The sequence below is a fragment of the Nannobrachium achirus genome (assembly GCF_963921795.1).
Source record: "Nannobrachium achirus genome assembly, chromosome: 13".
Taxonomy (NCBI): domain Eukaryota; kingdom Metazoa; phylum Chordata; class Actinopteri; order Myctophiformes; family Myctophidae; genus Nannobrachium; species Nannobrachium achirus.
This window is the reverse complement of record NC_137833.1, coordinates 6,552,396-6,576,128: the sequence shown is the minus strand read 5'-3', so window position 1 is coordinate 6,576,128 and position 23,733 is coordinate 6,552,396. Positions and strand designations below refer to the sequence as shown.

Here is a 23,733-nt window from a genome sequence, read left to right as displayed (position 1 = left end):
GATAGACAACATGTCATACATGTAGGCCTGTGGTTAATAAGATAGACAACATGTCATACATGTAGGCCTGTGTTTAATAAGATAGACAACATGTCATACACGTAGGCCTGTGGTTAATAAGATAGACAACATGTCATACACGTAGGCCTGTGGTTAATAAGATAGACAACATGTCATACACGTAGGCCTGTGGTTAAATAGACAGCATGCAGTGTTGATTTCGTAGACTAAAACTATGATGAAAAATGCTTGTCAACTGTGTTTTTTTCACTGACGAAAATGAAATAAAAACGAAATAAAAACTAAGCTGTGATGACTAAAACTAAAGACTAATATATTGAAAATTTCGTCAACAAAATAAAAACTAGACTAAAACATTAGGGAGGGACTAGTGGAAAAGAGAGTCATTTTATGTTTGGTTGCTCTCAGCTTGTGAGCTTGTAGATCTGCTATTTTCAGCACGCAAGCAAGTGTAAAACCAGTCATTACGATGCCATCAAGGCCTGCCAAAATAAATTTCAGTTGACTAAATCAACTGTAGATTTAGTCGCCTAAAATATTATGACACTGTATTTAGTCGACTAAAATTAGACTAAAACTAATACTTTTCAGATGACTAAATTATGACTAAAACTAAATAAATTTTATTCAAAAGACAAAAGACTTTTTCTCCACAGGTTTATTTCCCTGTTTTGCATTTCCAGTTTTGATAGAGATTGGAGCGCATTTTTGCAGAAACTCGCAAATGGCAAGAAACCACTCCATTCCCACTGAAAAGCAGAATCCACCTTCATGGGTAGATTTAAACTTTGAAGTCAGAGGTGGTCATAAAAATAGCAAAAAAACCTGATGTACAAGCTCAATGTTCTGCAAATGCCCGGAAAATCTACTGTTAGACAGCTTGGGGGGAAAGTGGGGGTCTTTGTGTGTCAGTAGCACATATGACCCCTGACCTGCATGCACTCCCCCTGCCGGGGGGGGGGGGTCTGGGCAAGGGGTCTGAACTAGGGCATTAACTCATACCCTGCCACGCCCGAGGAACCCGAGAATTTCCGCCATTTTGAAAAAAAAAAAAAAAAAAAATCAAAAATGTTTTTTTTTCAAAAAATGTTTTGGGACCCCAAAAACGTTAGTAGGCATGATAGCGATCGCGAAATTGCTTGTTTAACCCCCATACAACCCCCATACAACTCAGGTAGCAGACCTCCAAGCTCACAACAGTGTAAAACATAATGGCTGCTATCTCATGAATGCCTGAACGGATTTCCATTCGGATTTTTTTGTTTGAAAGCTGTGAGCAATGTGGACACACGTGGTGCATTATCTAGGCATGGGTGTGCATGATCCGTGCACTATGAATTACATGGAAGTCTATGGAGACGAATGGCAGTTAAAGAGTACGAAGGTATTGTTAAATGGCAGCATATGAGTTAACGAAAAAGTCGACAAGTCGACTGAGTCGACTCCCACCAGAGAAAATCGAAGTTTTTGCTCTATGTGTGCGTCTGTACAGCATTCAAACAGTAGGATTGCTTATTGTCAAGGATGGAGTGATCCAATATTACAGTGCTACATTACATTTGGTATTCCCCCCAGGAATCCGTGATTCCGCGATCACGGAATTTATCGCGGAACTCGCGACCACCCGCAGATTTCTCGGCCATTCGCGGACTTTTCTTGACGGCCGCGGAATAACAGTCGCGAGTGGCAGCCGAGCGGCGGAAGTAGTTATTACTACTATTATAAAACGATTTGTACATGGTTTGGCCAGTGGCCACCTCATACAGAGCCTGGGGGAATAGCTTAGCTTCCCTCCTGCTAGCACTGATGCTGGATGGTCCAGTCCCACATTCGTTCCTGACAGAAACTGTGTCCTGAACTATAGTTCCTCTCTATGCCTCTATGGTCCTGGCAATAACAATGCTAATGTAGAAGAGAATAAATAAATATTATACCCATACTATAGTAGTAGGTAGGCTATCCTCTAAAATGTGGTTACTATGGGCATGGTTTGGATGACAATATAGTCTTTGCAACAGAAAGTAATTATTAAAAACAATAGCAATTAAAAAAATAATAGATTTAATATTAGATTTTTATTCTAATTACAATTAATTGTAGCTATTTCATGAAGGGTTTTACTTGATTGTTAGAAACATATCATTTTTAGCTTGATAACTGGTCATTTTAGGTTGTTTTTTAATGTCCACGGAATCAAGAAATGTTCTCCGCAGAATTCCGCAGAATCAGGATTGTTCTCCGCAGAATCAAGACTTTTTCTCTGCGGATTCCTGGGGTGACTAATTTGGTATAACATGGTTGGTTCTATTGTGAAAATAGCAGATCTACGTGCTCACAACGCCTCGTGATGAGAGCATGTACCTGTAGATCGGCTATTTTCACTATTTCGGCCTCTACATATTTGGCAATTTGTCATTTTAGAGGCATTAAAAAGTCCTTAAATTGGCACTTTAGAAATGTGAAGATACCCTCTATACACTTAAACTTTATGTTAGTTTGTTTACTTTCGAGTGAGAAAACAATGTTGCACATTAAGTTAATCTTCTGGGGACCCCGCAAAATAATTCACCCTTTGTCAAGTCCCGCCCATTGTCCTGCCCCTCTCCACACCCATTGGTTGCTTTGACTTGGAGGGACATTCAGTGGGACATTCCATCCACTGCCATGTTAATTCAGTTGCTTCATATTGTTATTCTGTGTGCTCAATTCTAATTTCAAACTTTGTTTCAGTCAATTGGAGCTGCTCAGTGGCAGCATAGTGAATCAGCATGTTTTTAAATGTTTTTATTTCTCCAAAAATTATGTTTTAGCTAATTCAACATAAAAAAGGCGGAACCAGGACGGGACAAGGCAGATAGAGCCTGCTGGTTGGTCAGTCAGGGACCAACCAGGAGGCTAACAAAGGGTGAATTGGGGGGTCGTGTGTGATGTGATGACGTCATCAAACGATAACGTCGACTGCAACTCTTTTTACTGAGTCGAGTCGACTCGCAAAAATCACAAGTCGTTGATGCCCTGCTTTGTGTCAGTAGCACATAGGACCCCAGACATGCATGCACACATGGACTCATTCCTGACCAATGACAAGCTGTGCATCATTCATGACACATGATGCAGGTTGTTGTTAGCATGTTGAACTAACGAAGCAAAGCTGCTGTGGAGCCGACAAATAACTCATGTTGGGTTTGCACGATATGAGAAGAGAATCATTCAGGTTTGATGAGATCACTTCATATTAAACCCAGAGTGAAAGATGAAAGCAATTCCACCCTACCTCCCCACATACATACGCATACACATACGCATACACACACACACGCACGCACACACATACCTTCACAGGACAAATTGATGAGGGAATGTTAGAGGCAGGGGCTGAAGTTTCCTAAAAAGCCAAAAATGACAGTGACGATAAGCACTCACAGAGAAGAACATGTTGTGTCCAGTGGTGTAAATTAAGTGAGTAACTAAGTATATTTACCCTATAGTACTGTAGTTAAGTAACATTTTTAGGTATTTGTTTGTATTTTTGAGTATGTCCAATTTTGAGTACTTTTACTTCTACTCCACTTCATCTCAGAGGAAGATTTTGTACTTTTACTTCACAACATTTATATGAAAACTTTAGTTACTAGTTACTTTGCAGATATAAATTATAATATTATTATAAAACATACATTAACCACTTTAGCCCCATTTCATGCCTGGGCTATTTGAAAATAGCCGATCTACAAGCCCACAACACGTCCCGTTGCAACACGTTGTGAGTAACCTGACTCCGCCAGATGGTGGCAGTAGTGAGTATACTGCATATACCGCACTACTTTTACCATCTGGGCTTGCTCGGGCAGACCCGATGTAATGGGCGGGCCATTTTTTCAAATTATTTAGCAGGTGATTGGATGGGGCCGTCTGTCTATCACAGTCTGGGAGTGCCAACTCCAACCACTCATATTGGCCTGTCTGCATGACGTTACACCCAGAATCCGCCTCCTGGGTTTCCACATGGTCTACAGTCAGACTCTATTGGCTCAGAGCCGCTCAGAGCCCGCCCATAGCTGCCGCTGATTCGTCCGGTCTGGGACTTTACGAGTGTTATCAACTCTCCCCGAGCGGTCCCAGATGGTAAAGTAGGGCGGTACGCACTGCTGCCACCATCTGGCGGAGTCAGGTTACGTTGCGAGCTCAACAATAACTAGAACTGCACTCTGTCGAGGTGCCAACTTGCATCTTGTGCACAAGTACTGCAGGCCATGTATGGCCTACTAGTGTGCCAGCAGAGCGCGCCATGAGGTGCGCTCACCACTGATGCCAGTGACATCACCACTGGCATCACCAGGAATGCTGGCCCCTCATTGGATGTTAATGATGACGTTGCCGGAAATGCTGGTCCCTGATTGGGCTATGGGCTTAAACACACACAGTTACCCACCTACACAGTACTTGCGCGCTCTGCTGGCGCAAGTAAAGACAAACACTGCGGTCCCTCAGACTGTTGGCCGTGTTTATTTGTTGTCTTATTGGGCTCTGCTGTAATGCGTGGTTTACTTCAGATTTATTGTGTTGATTTAAAACTGTCTTTTTATTGTTTTGACCTGATCCTCTTTCTCCCCTCCCTCAAGAGGCCTTCAAGGCTTTTGCCAGGTCAGTTGTAAATAACAGTTTGTTCTTGCCTGGTTAAAGGACAACTTTGTTTTTTTTTTACAACAAGGGTTTGTATTTTAGAAATTATAGAAAAGAGAAGATCAGCGTTAAAATGTTTTCATTTTACTGCTTTCTATCGTTTTAGCATTTTGATTTAAGCGGTTGGAGGCTAAATGTGTATTTTTAGACACAATAAGCCCATTCCCAAGATGCACCACAGTCTTTCATGGGCAGATGTGACTTATGGCGGCTAGTAGTGTTACTGTAAATAGTAATAAAGACATTGCCAGCTTATTGCGGCTAAAAAGACACATTTAGCCACCAAAATCGCTAAAATCGTTAAAACATTTTAACAAATATCTTTTATTTTCTCTAATTACAATCTATAATATGAACCGTTGCTGTAAAATAAACGTTAAAACAAATAAAATATTCAAAACATTTCAACACAAAAATCACCAAAACTGTACAAATGTTATCTAAATGTTTTCATACCCCAGATAGCCTACGTAATACGGTATCTACAAGCTCACAATGACCCGCTGTATGAGCTTGTAGATCGTGTATTTTCACACACACACACACACACACACACACACACACACACACACACACACACACACACACACACACACACACACACACACACACACACACACACACACACACACACACACACACACACACACCAAAAGAAAAGGGTAATTTCACAGCAGGGGGCTGCAGCCAGGGGACCATGCATGGCTATTTGGGGGTCCTGGTCATGGAAAGGATGGTGAACCCCTGACCACTCTACTTAAATCACATATAATAGGGCACCTCTGATTACTGAAGCATGTGCATTTCCTCCGTCCCGAGCCTTGGGTTTTGGTGGAAAATGTGTAATACGATCATGGGAGTCATTCTACGAGTATGGAGGTTCTTTTTTTTTTCCATGATTGTTTTGTGAAATATCGAGACAAGTACAAATGCCTCTGGCTCGCGGAAGTCTCAGGGTAGCAACAAATAAGCACGGTGCGCAGCTCTACTACCATACGCTCCGTCACGCGTCCAAGAAAAGGCTGGAAAAACCTCCGATCTCGACAGAGATGCCTCTCAAATGTCTGTGCTTTTTTGCAGAGTCGCCCACAATTAATAATGCGCGGCATGCAGCAGCGTTCATATATTATTCCGTTGCTTTCACCAAACACCAGAAGAAAGGAGAGATGGATAGGGAGAAAAGGGAGGCCGTCTTTGTGAGATGCTTTGAAAGCGAGTATCAGGCGAGGTCTGGAAAAGTAATTAAGCCGTTTAGACCTGGACGCAAAGCTGTGTCGTGTGAGATTTGAACCACTTTGCCGCACTGTGAGCTTGTCAATGTAACGGAGGTGATACAAACCTCCCCATCCAGGCTTTGAACCCCGGGCCTCCCGCGTGAAAGTCCAATATCTTAAGCATTACTCCAGAGGGATATCCCTATGGAACGAGGGAGATATTAGACTTTTGAGGCTTCGGGCTAGGGCTGCGACTCTCTCCGCCACACATCAAGGACCCCCAAAATTACATGTATTTGCCCGCGGACCCCCGATCTCAAAACATGTTGTTCCAGGGACCACCCAGAAGCAAATATTTGAGTTACAAATGTTCGCTTTTAAAAAGATAAATTCAAAGAAAAAAATCACGATTTTTCCAAAAATAGCAGATATGCAAGCTCACAGCGCGGCTGTGAGCTTGTATTTTTTTTTTCAATAGTTAAAGCATCAAATAACTCTAGGCCTAAAGGAATTAAAGAGTTCTGCTTCGACATGAATGCTGAATTTGACTTCTATGGAAAAAGGCCTGCGTCCAAAATACAGATCTGTGAGTGAAGCAGGGATTGTGTCCTACCCTGGAGTGGAAGGTGGAGAGTGATATCGGGGGGCATTCTGTCCTACCTAGCCTTGCGTAGCCAGGCTTACTCATCTCCGAAGAGAAAAGCCTGGTGACAATAGAAAGCAGAAAGCGTTCAACTTCCGCCGTAGGAATTTCACCGGAAGCTGTATTTTTTTCACAGTGCGGTGTTCCTGCAAACGTATTCCCTGCACGAAATTAACTCTGGTCTACGTCTCCTGCTCCGTCGGTTGCGCTCGCAATAAACAATATACAAAAACAAAAACATTGATTCAAGCAATGTTACACCTATTAAGAGTGAGTTAAGAGCTACAATCTATTTTTGTTTTTTCGCTGGGGAATGTAAACAGACCCGCACCGCATGACGTAACGTCCGTTAAACGCAGACTTCCGCTAGAAATCTTGGAACACACCGGAAGGCATATTGTCTACAGGATTGTGTCCTACCCTGGAGGGGAGGGTGGAGAGTGATATCGGGGGGCACGCCGCTGTGTTCCTGCCATCCTCCGTCCTCAAGACCAATTCAGTACGAGTCAGAACACCTTGCCCTTTGATCAGTGTTGATTTGGTCGACTAAAACTATGACTAAAAATTAAAGGTGGGCCGTTATCGGCGTTATCGTGCTGCGTTATCGCGAGACTCTTGTCGGCGGTAAAAAAAAAATATCGTCGTTAATCGCGGATCAAAGTTGGGTCTGGGAGCTGCATGCGCAATGACATCACACACAGGACAGCGCAGGCAGTCTGCTGCCATCTTACCTGACTTAAACATCTCTGAATCAGAGACGTCTTCTGATTGGCTGTCACTGTGTCACAGCACTGTGCTTTACTTGTACACTCTTTGGGAACCCGCCCCTCTTTCAGAATGCAGGCTCACAGCTGTGACGTGACAGTGTGTTTGTTTCGGTTTTAGCGACTTAGCGTTTGACACGTAATGAAGCGCGTTTATCTATCTGGATATGAAAAAATGAACTGCAGGCAGCAGCAATCAGGTAAATAAAGATTCAACTTGCACTGTGTGTTGTTTAACTTGTTGTGTTGTGCGTTTCAGCCACGCTGTTGCGTGCTGGTGTTTGTTGTGTAATCTGATCTCTCTCATCATCCCTTGCTGCGGCTGCCTGTCTGACTCGCTGCAGTCAGCGACTACAGTTGTGATTTTGTTTCTGATTTTGTTTGGTTGGTTTTTTAGGTCCAGTTTGTTTGTTGTTGGTGCTGCCTGCAGCTGCTGCTGCTGGTTCTTAGTTGTTAATTTGAGATTTTGCAAAAACGAGACAGAGTACACTGTCAAAAATATTTTGTTCACCAACATTTTTTTTTCTTTTTTTTTAATTAAATAAATAGGCTACAAATAAAATAAACATGCAGCTGTTAATATGGGCTCATTGGGCTGTTTGCAGACAAATACATTTACTGCACCCAGCATTTAGCTTGTCAGAGTGGTCTTGTTGGAGCGCCTTAGTGAAGCTGCAGAGTTCATGTGCAACTTCTTCCAGAGAGATTGATTGATTGATTGATTGATTGATTGACTGATTGATTGATTGATTGATTGATTGATTGATTGATTGATTGATTGACTGATTGATTGATTGATTGTAGTTTCATGACAGTACAGTTCACTGGTACAAGATCAACTCAAAGGAGATCCTAGTAAGCTTTTCGCCTTATTTACACAGGAAACCTTTATGTATCTCATATAACATTGAATGACAGACGGATAGAACTCCATTATCATTTGCAAAAGGGCTCCTGCCCCCATCCTTGCAGGGGGGCCCGCGATTTTCAGGGACGCCACTAATTTTGAATTCCTTCGGCAGACTTAAAATGAGCCATTTTAATCGCGATTAATCGCGATTAACTCCAGGATTGAGTGCGATTAATCGCGATTAAAAAAAATTAATCGTTGCCCACCTCTACTAAAAATGTTTGTCAACTGCATTTTTTTCACTGCCGAAAACGAAATAAAAACGAAATAAAAACTAAGCTGCGATGACTAAAACTAAGACTAAATATATAAACAATTTCGTCAACAAAATAAAAACTAGACTAAAACGTTAGGGAGGGACTAGTGGAGAAGAGAGTCATTTTATATTTGGTTGCTCTCAGGTTTTGCATGCTGAAAATAGCAGATCTACAAGCTCACAACGCGTCGCAGCTTGTAGATCTGCTATTTTCAGCATGCAACCAAGTGTAAAACCAGTCATTACGATGCCATCAAGGCCTGCCAAAATACATTTCAGTTGACTAAATCAACTGTAGATTTAGTCGACTAAAATCGTATGATATTTAGTCGACTAAAATTAGACTGAAACTAATACTTTTCAGGTGACTAAATCACGACTAAAACTAAAAGACATTTTATTCAAAAGACTATGACTAAAACTAAATCAAAATTTGCTGTCAAAAACAACACTGCCTTTGATGTTCCCCCAGGAGAAACGATCGTTACAAATTAACGTGCAAAGCTGAACAGACACAAACAGAACTAGAATATGATAGCAGCATTTTGATCCAGGACTCGTCTGGAGAAAGGATTTGGCTGACAAATATAGTTTGGCAAACGTTGAGACTATAATGTAAATCAAACGAGTGTTGAAGAGAATTACATTGACCTGTAATACAGATTTACCAGTAAGACTCCCTAATCGGGAGATAAGCGACCGGCTGTGGACCGCTTTGTGTGATTTTAGGGCAAAATCTGTAGGAGCAGTGTCCAAAAATGTGTTTGAAAACAATCGGCCTGATGGTGGCGCTAAATGGGACAGATCCATCATGATGACAGGACTCTAGACATACTGTGTGTGAAATGAGGGGTGTTGGTTGTGGTTTGGGAGCCAAGAAGTGTGTGTGTGTGTGTGTGTGTGTGTGTGTGTGTGTGTGTGTGTGTGTGTGTGTGTGTGTGTGTGTGTGTGTGTGTGTGTGTGTGTGTGTGCAAAGTTGGGCATGGATAGGGGCAACGGTGGCGGAGATATGAGTAAGGGAAAAGTGTGACGTGACGTGACGTGACATGACAGACAGACTGACTGACAGCCGGTGGAGGTTTTGACAGTAACTGCGACCTGATGGTCGCAACAATCAGAGAAGGCTTTTTTGGGGGGGCGGGGGGGGGGGGGCAATTAGTTTTGGAGTAGTATAACAGTACCAAGCCCTGAACAGCAAAGGTCACATTCTCTCCCCACTCAACGGTCATCAAATTGTTATGCTAAGAAGTGTTAACAGGGCAAAATTTACGAAGGAGAGCTTTCTGCGAAAACATCTGAGGGAAGTCTGAGTGCACACAACCCTCTCTTTATAGCTCGTAACCCTTTTCCTCTAAGCCACTTAAACCACTGACCGGAGTCCCCCAGGACTCGCTACTAGGTCAGCTCCTTTTTCCCCCCCCTCCCTACAAAAACAAATATCTTTGCCAAAGAATAGATGAAAATGGATGATGTTATGTGTTCGGTACATCCTCATGTCCGCAAGAGAGCATATAAATTGCTCAATAACTGACAGTAAGTAGCCTTGCGGCCCATACGTCACAAGCCTATCTTCTGTTTCTGTATAGAGGCAGCTTGATGTACTGTACAACTACAGGCCCTGGACATGATGCTACAGCAGGGCTGGATTAACCATTGGGCCAGTGGGGCCGTTGCCAGGGGCCCTTGGCTCTCAGGGGCCCTTGGGGGAACTTAGCCGCGCGGTCATTGACAATTTACTAAAATTAAATGTATACAATATTAAATGTATATAATTAAAAATCAAAAGTGTGGGCCCCTCTTCTGTTGTCTAAAGTGTTTTTTTGGCCCACAGATGATCATCATGGCTTAAAATCGGAGCTGGGTAGTGCGCGTCAGGAGGAAGGGGGGGTTATGGTGGAGGGTGGGGGGCCCCTAAAAAAAATATAGGCCAGGGGCCCTCACGGGGGTTAATCCGTCCATGTGCTACAGTAGTGATAATCAATTTGCATTTTTATAGCGCTTTTCTAAGTACTCAAAGAGCCAGCGAGGGCCATCTCTATTCACGTCCCCGTCCAGCACATCGGGGACGCAGGTTAGCATTTCACCATGTTAAAGCCATACTATGTAACTGTTTTAACTCATTTGCTGCCATTTAACAATACCTTCGTACTCCAATCCTGCCAAACTGTCTCCATAGACTTCCATGTAATTCATAGTGCACGGATCATGCACACCCATGCCTAGATAATGCACCACGTGTGTCCACATTGCTCACAGCTTTCAAACAAAAGAATCCGAATGGAAATCCGTTCAGGCATTCATGAGATAGCAGCCACTATGTTTTACACTGTTGTGAGCTTGGAGGTCTGCTACCTGAGTTGTATGGGGGTTGTATGGGGGTTAAACAAGCAATTTCGCGATCGCTATCATGCCTACTAACGTTTTTGGGGTCCAAAAAAAAAAAAAAAAAAAAAAAAAAAAAATGTTTTTTTTTCCTTTTTTTTTTTTCAAAATGGCGGCCATTCTCGGGTTCCTCGGGCGTGGCAGGGAGGGACATCCCAAAATTCTCGGGTTCCTCGGGCTTGGCAGGGTATGAGTTAATAAAACTAATCTTAAAATTGTCCTAACTATTAAATCGCTTACGTTTTAGAACCCCAACTCCGTTAATTTCAGCCCCTAAAGCCTTCTGTAAATATGTTTCCTATGATCCTGGCCGGGGACCGGATTTCCCGGCAAAATTACGTCATCTGCATCATCCGTATACGTTGTGTATACGTTGGCCAATCACATCGCGGATCATACACACATGATACACTACCGGCCAATCACAGCGTGTGCTGCGTCTCTTCAGGGAGTAGCCTCCCTCAGCAACAGTGTTTACGATGGTGAAGGATTCTTGCCTCTTACTCCCCAAATCCTGGTCAGAAAATTACGTTCTACCCCTCTACGGATTCGTATCGGTCGCGGTGGTTTGCGGCCCCGCTCCGGTGGTCCGCGGCGACTCCAGGCGAAAAACGACCGAAAAAAGCAATACCGCTACTGACCACTACATGAGCAACTTACACAGTATAGCTTTAACTTTCACCAGCGTCGGCAGGTTAGCATTTCGCCAGCGTTAGTTTTACTGAGGTTAGGGTTCGGTTTGGTTTAGGTGCTGGCGGCGCTCCGTCTTCCCGTCCCGTGGAGAGGGGACGGGGGCCTGATGGCACTCCGTCGGTCCCCACTGTTGGGACCCGTCTCCAGGACTGGGACGCCAAAAGAGATTGCTCTCCTTCCAAAGCGCTGTACAATGGTTCATTCATTCATCCCGACTACTAATTGATTTGAAGCCAAGGCCGAATTGGTCATAATCGCATGAAAGAGGCCTCACAGCACATGGTTGGTTCTACAGACTCCAACTTTCGCACGCAGATAGCTCAGATCTTTCTTTGCCTACGTTCTTAGTTAGGCCTCGACCCTACCCGACCCGACCCGACCCGCGGTTTTCCGGAACCGTCGCGAAAGGTTCGAAATCTCCGTATACAGAGCTGATGTCTGACATCAGGCTGTTCCGGAAACCGGCACAAGCGCTGACTCATTGTGACATCACTCCTGTGCAAATAGACGATTCTTCCATACTTTCACTTTGCACTCTGGGTCAAGTACATTTAGAAGTGAAGCGGCGAACATCGGACGCCAGCGTCCTCACCTCCCACATTCACACACCAACGGTGGCAAAGCTGACACCGACCGACTCATTGGAGGCAATGTGGGGTTCAGTGTCAGAGCCGGGTTTCGAACCGCCGACCGCCACGGATCACTGGATGACCTGCTCTACCTCCTGCAGTAGGCTGTTAGTATGTTACATGCAGGGACACCATGGTAGGCTGTTAGTATGTCACAGGGACACCGTGGTAGGTTGTTAGTATGTCACAGGGACTGGAGTGTCAAGAAGGAAGGCATTGGGTAGCGTTTTATAGGCTTTGTAATGACTTGGCTGGAGATTGAACCTTGACCTACCAGTCTCAGGGCAGACACTCTGACCGCAAGGCAAAAAGGAGCTGCTACACTTTAATGACTGATGACAGGCTGGAGCAGAGAAAGCTTGTTTGTTGTGCGTGTGTGTGTGTGTCTGTGTGTGTGTGTGTGTGTGTGTGTGTGTGTGTGTGTGTGCGTGCGTGCGTGCGTGCGTGCGTGTCACTCTGTCTGCAGTGACTCAACACTGAATCATCCTCACATCACAATGCCAGGCAATGAAACCTCAGGGGTGAACAATAAGTACAATTGTGAGGTACTTTTTTACTTTACTTTGAAAACTAGTTAAAACTAGTTAGAACTAGTTACTAGGGGTGTAACGATACATTTTAATAGCGATTCGATACATATCACGATACATGGTTGACAATACGATACATGGACAATATTAGTTCATTCATGGCGATACGATACGATTCAAGGATTTAAAATCGATATAGTAACTATTTAGCAAATAAATTAAAGGTGTGGATAGTGCAGGTTTTTAAGGGAAACATGTATTATTATGGATATAAGTAAACACTAAACACAGTGATTATCTGCCAAATACATGGACAGTGTATATTGACAAACCTGCACCTTGACATGAACCCAGAGATTACACACATTTATAGATAGAACAGTGTAGCTATATGGAATGGAAAGGTAATTAAACCCCTCCTTTATTTTTTTCTTCTTAAACATACTAAATACAATGCAGAAGTAGGTAGTATCGATATAATCGATTCTTTGCACTGCCGATTCGATACGATACAAAATCAAACGATACGATTCGATTTTAGCTGTTTTCAATTCGATATACTTTGTTTTTTTAAGTTAAAAACGATATTTCGATACAGTTACTATATCGTTACACCCCTACTAGTTACTACTCACTTGTAGATTTGCTATTTTTAAAAGGTTTATACATTTCAAAACGTGTGAAACATGACTTTTTACACGTTGTGAGCTTGTAGATCGGCTATTTTCAAATGGCCCAAATGTACTGTATACTTTAGGGCTGAAGTAGGTAATGTATGTTTTGTAACAATACAATTCTCACACAATGTTTTTTTTTTCATACTGTACTTGCAACATTATTTTGCATAGGTTAATACATAAGTACATTTTATTGGACCTTTTACTTAAGAAATGTGAACTTTTTGAAGGGCTAAATTACCAAAATAATGTATACATGGCCAGAGAAGCAGCAAGATGTGCCATTGATATTATTCTAGGTAAGTACAGTATGCTGATACTTACTGTACACCACTAGACTGCCTATAACACTAAGCTTTAGGTTGCTGAAGATAACAGATGTCGTAACTCAGGCTGACTCCTAAACGGACGCCAGCTCGTAAATTATCTGCACGGACAGAAAGAACGTGCCTTGCATTTTATTTTCTATAAAACTCATTCTATAAACGCTCCACAGACGGTGCCTGTGAAGGGCCTTCTGTGTTCTTTGCATGGCTTTATTTAGGGTTGTCTAGTGAAAAAAAGGTTACCGCTATACGTGTGCTAGACAAGGTCTGCTACAACATAAAGAAGTGATTTGCAATTTGTTTCCTATTGTGTGTGATAGACATGGTTTACAGGGCATTGTGTGATGTGTGTAGAGTAGACAGTTCGCCCTCCTGGCCCCCGGAATAAACTCCCTGTCGCACTTAGAACTACAAACTCACTTCCTAGCTTCCATTAGAACTACAGACTCACTCCCTAGCTTCCATTAGAACTACAAACTCACTTCCTAGCTTCCATTAGAACTACAGACTCACTCCCTAGCTTCCATTAGAACTACAGACTCACTCCCTTTGTTTGCACAAAAAACATTCCTCGGGCTAAAAACGGACCCACAACACTATGGTATAGTGATGGTTTAGTGATGAGTCATCACTTTTCACACTTTTGTGGGGTCCATTTTTAGCCCGAGGAATGTTTTTCGTGCAAAACAAAATGCTTGCAATGGATTCAGAATCATGAAAAAAAATCAAACCTCGGTTCGAAGTGGAGCGGTGAATCTGAGCAGCTATACTGTGTGTGTGTGTGTGTGTGTGTGTGTGTGTGTGTGTGTGTGTGTGTGTGTGCCTGCACAACAGCGCCCCTCCTTTAACATGTGTGGCCAATCAAGGTATTGCCAGGCTACGGACATAGCCAGCCACATAGCCACATAGCCAGCCACATAGCCAGCCACAGACATACCTGTCTATTGGGAGCGCTTTCACCGCTCCAAAAACCTAGTTAGACCCCTCACATTCTACTTAAAGTACATTTGTTTAGGTATTTTTTTCCCCCTGTATAGTAAGTGAAGGGACCCAAACTTGAACCCCCTGAATTTACCTTGATCCACTAAGAATATTTTTAAGATTTTTAACATGTGTTTTGGATGACCCTAAGGATCATAAAACACCCTGAATGATTACTATTGCAAATTATTTTGGGTCAAACCTCAGATTGACTGGACTATATGGCAGTGATTCTCAAAGTGGATTCCAGGGTCTAAATTGACCCATACAAGTCTGTAACTCTGACAGCGTACAAATGGAACCAAATGGACCCGTCAGGGGAGACCTTGAAATAGACCGTATGTCAAATCCCGCCCCATTCTGCCCTGTTTCTATGGTGGTACAAATGACCCTGGGCAGATTGTTTTTATAGTGGCAGTGAATGGGGGGAGAGGGTATTTTCATTGCCTCATTATTGCTATTTAAAGTACCAAAGGAAAAACATCTAGGTGATATTGTAATAAAAAGGGAAGACAAAGGTACAGTAGTTACATTGCAAAACAGGGGGTTTTCCCCCGAAAATATATGTTTTAATTTGTTTAATCCCAGTGGGACAGAATCACCATTGCAGATTATTTTATAGTGGAAGTGGATGGGGGAAAAAGATTCTTCATAGCCTCATTACAGCTATATAAAGTACCAAAAAAAACACATCTACGTGATATTAATAAAAAGGGAAGAAAAAAGTACAGTAGTTACATAGCAAAACAGTAGTTTTCCCCCGAAAATATATGTTTTAATTAGTTTAATCCTCTGGATCAGACAGAGGAGATAAATAGAAAGAGAAAGCGCAGTGCATTTTGGGTAGGAAAATGACAGCCAGGCTATGGGGCTTTTAAGCCGTGACATCATTTTGTAGGCAGAGGAGAATCTGCCCCCAGAGCATTTTCTGTCCCTCGCTATTTCAAAAAACAACGACTAAAGAATAACGACTAAAGTATAATTCTAACACTTTCCTTTCAACAACAAAGAGAAGAAAAATGTGTAAATAGTAAAAATAGTAAAAAGATTCACGGAAACTGCGGGCAGAAATTCTCCTCTGCCTACAAAATGATGTCATACTTAACAGCCCCATAGTTCTACTCACATAATAGGCTGGCTTTCGTAATTCTGCCCATTTAAAATATATGTACCCAATCGTAACTCTTAGTTACATTGATAAGGTTCATATGAACTAGTCTGTTAAAGCTTATTCATTATAATGAGCGAAATCGCTATCACCTCACGCCGCCGTACTGCACGCACGCCGTGCCGAGCAGTGCGGACCGTTGTTGAAAGCCTGAAGGAACATTCTCTCACAGCACAACTCCACCCCCGATAGCAAAAAGTGAATGATTTTTTCTGGTTGGCCAGTCAGGGAGTCTCAGGGACCAATCAGAAGGCTGACAAACGGTCTATTACCTTGAAAGTCTGACAAACACTGTCCTGTGGCACCACATCAATACAAGCATGGAATTTTGGACAAAATCTCGTCCAACGACAACAAAATCTCCTGGGGTCCTGAGAGGCTAGGTCTCATCTCACGGTGGTCCGCGGCTCAAATGATGAATAAATAAACAACGGACATCGATGTGAAAAGTGTTGAAAACCACCGACTTACACAGTTGTCTTCAGAGCCCGAGGCGATGAAGCGACCGCACGGCGAGATGGCCGACGCGCACGGATGGCAGCGATTCACGTGGCTCTCGTAGCGGCGCACACACCTGATAATGAGAGACACACACACACACGCACGCACGCACGCACGCACGCACGCACGCACGCACGCACGCACGCACGCACGCACGCACGCACGCACGCACGCACGCACGCACGCACGCACGCACGCACGCACGCACGCACGCACGCACGCACGCACGCACGCACGCACGCACGCACACACACACACACACACACACACACACACACACACACACACACACACACACACACACACACACACACACACACACACACACACACACACACACACACACACACACACACACACACACACACACACACACACACACACACAGTGACAAACTAATTATTATGCTTGCAGATAAATAAAGCGAATATAATCCAATTTCACAGAACAACAGGATAATTGTTTGGTGACATCATTGTATAATTTGGATGATGATGTTGTTTTCCCTGCAAAGCGTGACTCAACGATGCAACAGGCGAGCAGATGTTTGTGCACCGCAATGGACTGCAAAAGGTCCAACTATTAATATGTTCAAGAAGGAGAAGCATGGACATATTCTTAAGCACTTAATCCGGGACAGTATCCGTGTCATTTTAGAAGTTGCTATTTAACTATAGCATTGGTTCTCAAAAGGGGTCCTTGAGGGAGTTCCAGGTGGTCCCCGGCTAAATGATAGTTAGGAACCAAATGGACCCTTATGTAACTCAGAGAGTGTACAAATGGAACCAAATAGACCAGTTAGCGTCAGAGTTAAATTAACATAGATTTTACAATATAAATTGGAGTTTCAGAGATAGAAATACCATTAAATGGGGGTCCGTAGTCCAATGCATGTCAAACTGGGGGTCCTTTAAATTAAAATGGTTGAGTCATTCCTAGAGCTGTAAAAACCTTCTCTTATGGGTGTATCTTTTCAAATGGGGGTCCGCAGGCTAATAAGTGTCAATTTGGGGGTCCTTAACGTGAAAACGTTTGAGAACCAAATAACAACATTTAAAACAAATGGTTCAGAAGTGCAGTATTAGAAGGAGCACCGATTTTCAACCTTCACATATTGGTCCTCTAGTCTAATCCTCTAGGCTCATTGTAAGATGGTATCAGTCATGTCTGCTCACTCTCTGGGCATCATTGGTGGGCTGTGGACAGTTCAGAAACCTGCCTCTCTCTTCTTGGACAGTAGGCATGCTGAAATAAAAGTTTTAAATGTTGTTTTAAATCTCCCAACCTGCCTACTGATGATGTCACTGGTAGGCAGGTTTCTGAACTGTCCACAGCCCTCCTCTGAGACACAGAGCCCAGAATAGGGACGCTAGGTTGAAGTGGTTTACAGTAGCCTACATACAGTACAGCGATGCAATGGACAAAATAATTAAATGTCACTATAATTTATTGGTCTTTGACTACTAGTATCAAACTACTTCAGATACTATGACCCTAAAGGCCCATTCCCACTGGGCCAGATAACAGATAAAAAAATCTCTTTCTCCAGTTATTTTTCCATTCAAGTGGATGGTAGATACAAAAAAAATATATATATACGTTACAGATATTTTTTTGTATCTGTATCACTATCTACCATCCACTTGAATGGAAAAATATCTGGAGAAAGAGATTTTTGTATCCGTTATCTGGCCCAGTGGGAATGGTCCTTAAAGCTGGGTTCAAACCTGGATGGTTTGAGCGGCGTGATTACATACAAAGTCAATACAAAGACGTGACGGCGCGCGACCGAGCGCGCCGCGAACAGATGCGGCGCGAACGATCCGAAAGGGGCGGCGCGAACGATCCCAAAGGGGCGGCCCGTACGGCGTGAACGGTCGCCTCGTATCATCGCCCCCACTTGGAAAAATCCAACTGAAGTGACCTTCGCTTCACCCCCACCACTCCACCCATCGCGTCCTGACAGCCAATCAGCGTTGATGTCGTCCGGAGACACGGACATGTTTTTGGTGTTTGGAGTTGGGACTCCCTTTTTCCCGGGTGTTTCGCTTTGATTCCAAACGGGACATGATGTTTTACCAACACGGACCTGCGCGACCAAAGTGAAGCGATAGAAGCGACTAGGATAGAAGAAATAGCTACAGGTTTGGACGCAGCTTAACAGGGCAACCAGACTAACAGTACTTGTCCGACTTTCGGCATCTGCTATTCAACTATTTCATCAGGACTGTTGGGGAAGGTAAATCATAGATTTATTCTGCGTGACGCCCCCTGAAACCGACCCACGTCCCCCCGGGGGTCCGTGGACAGCACTGTTTGAGCAATCTGTCCCTCTGTGAGGAGCAATCTGTTCCTCTGTGGGGACCCCTGGGGGTCCGCGGACAGCACTGTTTGAGCAATCTGTCCCTCTGTGAGGAGCAATCTGTTCCTCTGTGGGGACCCCCGGGGGTTCGTGGACAGCGCTGTTTGAGCAATCTGTCCCTCTGCGGGGATCAAGTCCAGAGCAGAGACTCCCAAGATAGTCTTCATGCTTTTACTTTAAACCTGCAAGACCCAAATTAATTTCTACTGGCCAAAAAAAAAATAAAAAAAAATCAGATGGTGTTGTAGGAGTCCTAATCACAGGAAAATGTAATGTTAAAACATTAATAATGTTTTTGTAAGGTTTTATAGCCATAAATCATAAATCATGCTCTAATTTGCAGTTTGGGGATATTTTTCACAATATTAACACATGTACATGTTCTAGACATTCTAATGATCACGAAAAACAATATTACAGGCATTTTACTTATGTTTTAGTGAGGAATAGCTTCAGTTAAAAAGTGAGATGTTGTTCGTTCAGACGCTGGAATTTCAACTTCTCTGGGAGGTGTGAATGTCAGCCTCTGTGGGGGGCATTTATATGCAAATATCCTGGCCAATGGCATTGTAATACTAAACAATATGATTTAATTGTGATGTTAATGTGAAAAAAGAACAGGAAAACTAATTATAACATTATAACAGCTTGCAGTGGTGTAAAGTAACTAAGTACATTTACTTAAGTAATGTACTTAAGTACAATTTTGAGTTATTTGTACTTTACTTGAGTATTTCCAATTCCCATGACTTTTACTTCTACTCCACTACATCTCATTTATAAACTTTAGTCACTAGTTACTTTGCAGGTATAAATTATAATATTATAAAACATACATGAACCACTTTAGCACTATTTTATACCTACAGTAAGCTGTTTGAAAATAGTCGATCTACAATCTTGTAGATCGGCTATTTTCAAACATTGTTGTACTTTTACTTTAGGTACTTTCAGTACATTTTGATGCCAATACTTATGTGCTTTTACTCTATTCCACGCCACTGTAAAGTCTGTCCTCCTGTATAGCTGCGAAAGCTGGACCCCGACACCCACCCTGCAGAAGTCCCTGGATGAGGTGCTACACCAGAATGCTACGAGCTGTTCTGAATGTGGACCAGAACATCCACATTACCAACAAGGACCTGTACAGGCAACTGCTAGGAGGATGAAGCTGGCCGGCCACTGCCACAGACATCGGGAGCTCCCGGCCAGCAGGCTTGTCCTGTGGGAACCAACGCGCGGGCATCGAGATCACGAGGACGTTCCGCGTTAACGTATGTGGACGTCCTGAAGAAGGATGCGGGAGCTGAAAGCTCTTCGGAGCTGGCCGGGTGTATGGAGAACCGGAAAGATTGGAGACTCCGATGGAAGCTCGTCTGAGGACAACCGAGAGAGAAGTACATTTTGAATTCCGGACTTTTACTTGTTAACGGAGTACTTCTACATTGCAGAACTGATACTTTTACTTGAGTATAAAATGTGAGTGCGTTTTCCAACCGCTGCCGGGGGGAGCATGTGATCCTCCGCAGGCGCGGGGCGGGGGGGGGGGGGGCAGGAAGCTGAGCATGACTCAAGCTAAACACAGGCCTGTTGTAGGTGAGGATGGAGCATGGAGCCCCCCTACTGCGAGCATGCAGCCAGGTGTGTCACACCACATTCTGGGCCCTGGGTATACAGATTTAAACCCCCTGAATTTACCTTGATCCACCAAGAATATTTTGGAAGATTTTTAACATGTGTTTTGGATGACCCTAAGGATCATAAAAAAAAAACCTGAATGATTACTATTGCAATTTCTTTTGGGTCAGGCCCCTTTTTTTTTTTAGCTTAGATTGACTGGCCTACCATGAATGTTCTTCATAGGGCTAGTATAGGGGGTTTAATCCATTTAGTCTGGGAACGCATTATTACGCGTTATTTTGTGCTTTAACTATTGAAAAAAAAAAATAGCAGATCTACAAGCTCACAGCGCAGCACCGAGTGCCGCGCTGTTAGCTTGTAGATCTGCTATTTTTGAAAAAAGTCTTTGAATATTTCAAATTCTTCTAATATTTCTATGTAAGTGGTGCTCAAACTTTTTCATGTGAAGGACCCCCAAAATATTTAGTTCCAGGGAACCCCCAGAAGCAAAACTTGAGTCACAAATCAAGAGTTCACTTAAAAGATCACATACCGATTTGCACACATTCTCACGACTTTTCAAAAATATTTTTCAATAGCTAAAGTATAACATAATTAAGGCCCCCTCCACCTTGGGCCCTAGTAACTCAGTCCCCCCCCCCCCCCCCCCCCCCCCTTGTGACGCCCCTGCATGGAGCCCCCCTACTGCCACTGCTATGCTCATTCATTCATTCATTCATACAGCAGCAGCGTGTAATGGCTTTAGCAGGCCGGCCGGTCCAGCTACAGTGTAAACGCTCTCGCTCTCCCAAAGCGGACCGCAGCCAGGCCGGCCCCGCCGCCGCTCGCTGTTGTGTCCGGGGGCTTCTCGTCTCGCAGGGTCCACGGTGAGAGCATGTCTTTGGCTTCCACCTGCTAATCTCATTTAAGACGGACCGAAAACTAGGTCAGAGTCAATGGTGGGTGACGGCGAAAAAGGAATTTAATGTTGTACACGTGCGTGAGTTGCATTTTGCACAGGGATGGAAATCTCTCTCACACTGACTGTGAACTCGAGCAATGCTACAGTATATTGACACCTCTGCTCTGAACATATTAAATACATCTGAAAGTATTAGTCACCGTTTTGTAGGCACCTACTTATTCACAAATATATAGGTCAAATCCTTGCTGCCACAGAAGGGGACTTTTATTCAACTTCCATAATGCATACACGGTTTAATAATGAATTACATTTTTACAGCACTTTTCCACACAAAGAGTGAATACACTTCCCAGCACCGGCGCCTGCCGTGGAATTGCCGCGACAGGCACAGAACAGGACCGGCAGTTCAACCGCGCACACACCGGCAGGAAGGACCGGCAGCCGCTGCACGGACCGGCGGACGCCGCACGGACCGGCAGGTATAGGACCGGCGGCCGCCGCACGGACCGGTGGCGCTACAATGGTGGTTAGGGGTTAGGTTTAGGCATAGTTTTACTGAAGTTAGGGTTAAGGTTAGGTTTAGGTATAGTTTTACTCTGGTTAGGGTTAGGGTTAAGGTTAGGGTTAGTGTTTTTCTTTATCTACTGCATAGTACTGTGTTCTATTTGTCTGTCATTCAATGTTATATGAGATACTTCAATGGTTTCCAGTGGAAATAAGCTTAGTCTTTTCATGGATCTCCTTTTAGTAGACCTTGTACCAGTGAACTGTACCATCATGAAACTGTACCTTTTCCTATGCAAACTTCTAATAAAGTCTTCAATCAATCAATCAAAGGGTAACGGTCCGGCAGCGGCAGCAGCGCGGCATCCGCCGGTGCCGGGAATTGTATTCGCTGTCCCTCCTTCTCCAAGTGCTCAAAGCGTCCATTCATTCATACATTGGGAGGTGAAGTGGTGAACAGTCGACGCCAGCGTCCTCGCTTCCCACATTCACACACCAACGGTGGCAAAGCTGACACCGACCCACTCACTGGAGGCAACGTGGGGTTCAAGGTGTCTTGCCCAAGGACACTTCCACATGTGGACAGGAGGAGGAGCCGGGATTTGAACCGCCGACCGCCACGGATCACTGGACGGCCTGCTCTACCTCCTCCTGAGCCACTGCCGCCCGGCTAAGCACAGTACAAACACTCCGCACCAACGCAACTATAGCTGCAACTTGCAACATGTTGCAAGAAATTGCGGGTCTGTGCAGTTTCGGGGAGTTGCAGTTGCAACTAGTTGCGTTGTTGACTAGGCATCACTCCTCGATCGGGATGTGACGATATGAAAATGTCATATCACGATTATTGTGACAAAAGAAATCGCGATTTACGATATTATCCCGATAATCAAAATCTATTATCCTGGGTCCGAACATTTGCCAAAAAATAGCAGATCTACAAGCTCACAACGCACGTTGTGAGCTTGTAGATCTGCAATTTTCTGGGGGTCGACTGGTTAAAATCTAAATATACAAATATTCAGCCTCAAGCTGATGAGAGAGGCCTTCTCTACAAGTCACTGACTGAGCAGGAATCAGATCTTTAAGGCTGGAGATAACGAGAGAGAGAGAGAGAGAGAGAGAGAGAGAGAGAGAGAGAGAGAGAGAGAGAGAGAGAGGAAGAGGTTGGGCTGAGAGCCACACACATTTCCCCAGTGTTGTGTGAGTGATGACTAACCAGCATTTATTTCACTGCTGTGTCAGAAATAAACCTTTTCTGTATTTCAACTCTTATGTTTTTTGTAGTAAATGAAAGCTCTACTACAGGGATCTTCAACGTTTTCAGGCCAAGGACCCCTTAGTTGAGAGAGAGATGAAGCAGGGACCCCCACAACCTGTTCATAGATTCCATATAGTTTCATTGTTTGACACCACAATCTTCAGTGTATTTTGGATTCATGTCAATTTATGTTTTCAGATATTTAACCACTTAAACCGTCAATACTTAAAACACTTGACCTTTCACTCTGTACTTAGTCTGCTCTTTTTCCCCTCTACACCAAATATAGCCGATCTACAAGCTCACAACGCCTCGCGCCTCTACACCAAATATAGCTGATCTACAAGCTTACAACGCCTCGCAGCGCGAGGGTTTGTGAGCTTGTAGATCTGCTATTTTTGGCTAAAGTTCTCAGAATATGGACAGTTGGACACTAGGGTTCAAGTGGTTAATATAAAAAAGGAGAAAAAAACTGTCTATCACTCGAAGGTTTGGAGGACCCCCTAGGGGTCCCGGACCACCTGTTGAAGACCCATGCTCTACTATATCATGCAAGAGGTGTTGTGAGCTTGTAGCTTGGCTATTTTCACCATTTTAATTGTTTAAAAAAAATCGTTTTCTGACAAAATGTCAAAGTCAAAAGTATCTTAATTTTCCTTGCACCCTCCCTTGAGGCTGAATTA

General features: G+C 43.7%; 1 protein-coding gene across 1 annotated transcript in view; it reads right to left on the bottom strand.

Annotated features, from left to right (window-relative positions):
* Window positions 1–23,733, bottom strand: part of wdr27 (WD repeat domain 27) — a gene marked incomplete at both ends in the record, with an annotated part of 197,280 nt that overhangs the window by 58,263 nt on the left and 115,284 nt on the right. Inside the window, one exon of the mRNA XM_080740095.1 lies at window positions 16,349–16,451. Within this exon, the coding sequence (XP_080596221.1) occupies window positions 16,349–16,451 (103 nt within the window). The remainder of the gene's footprint in view (window positions 1–16,348; window positions 16,452–23,733) is intronic.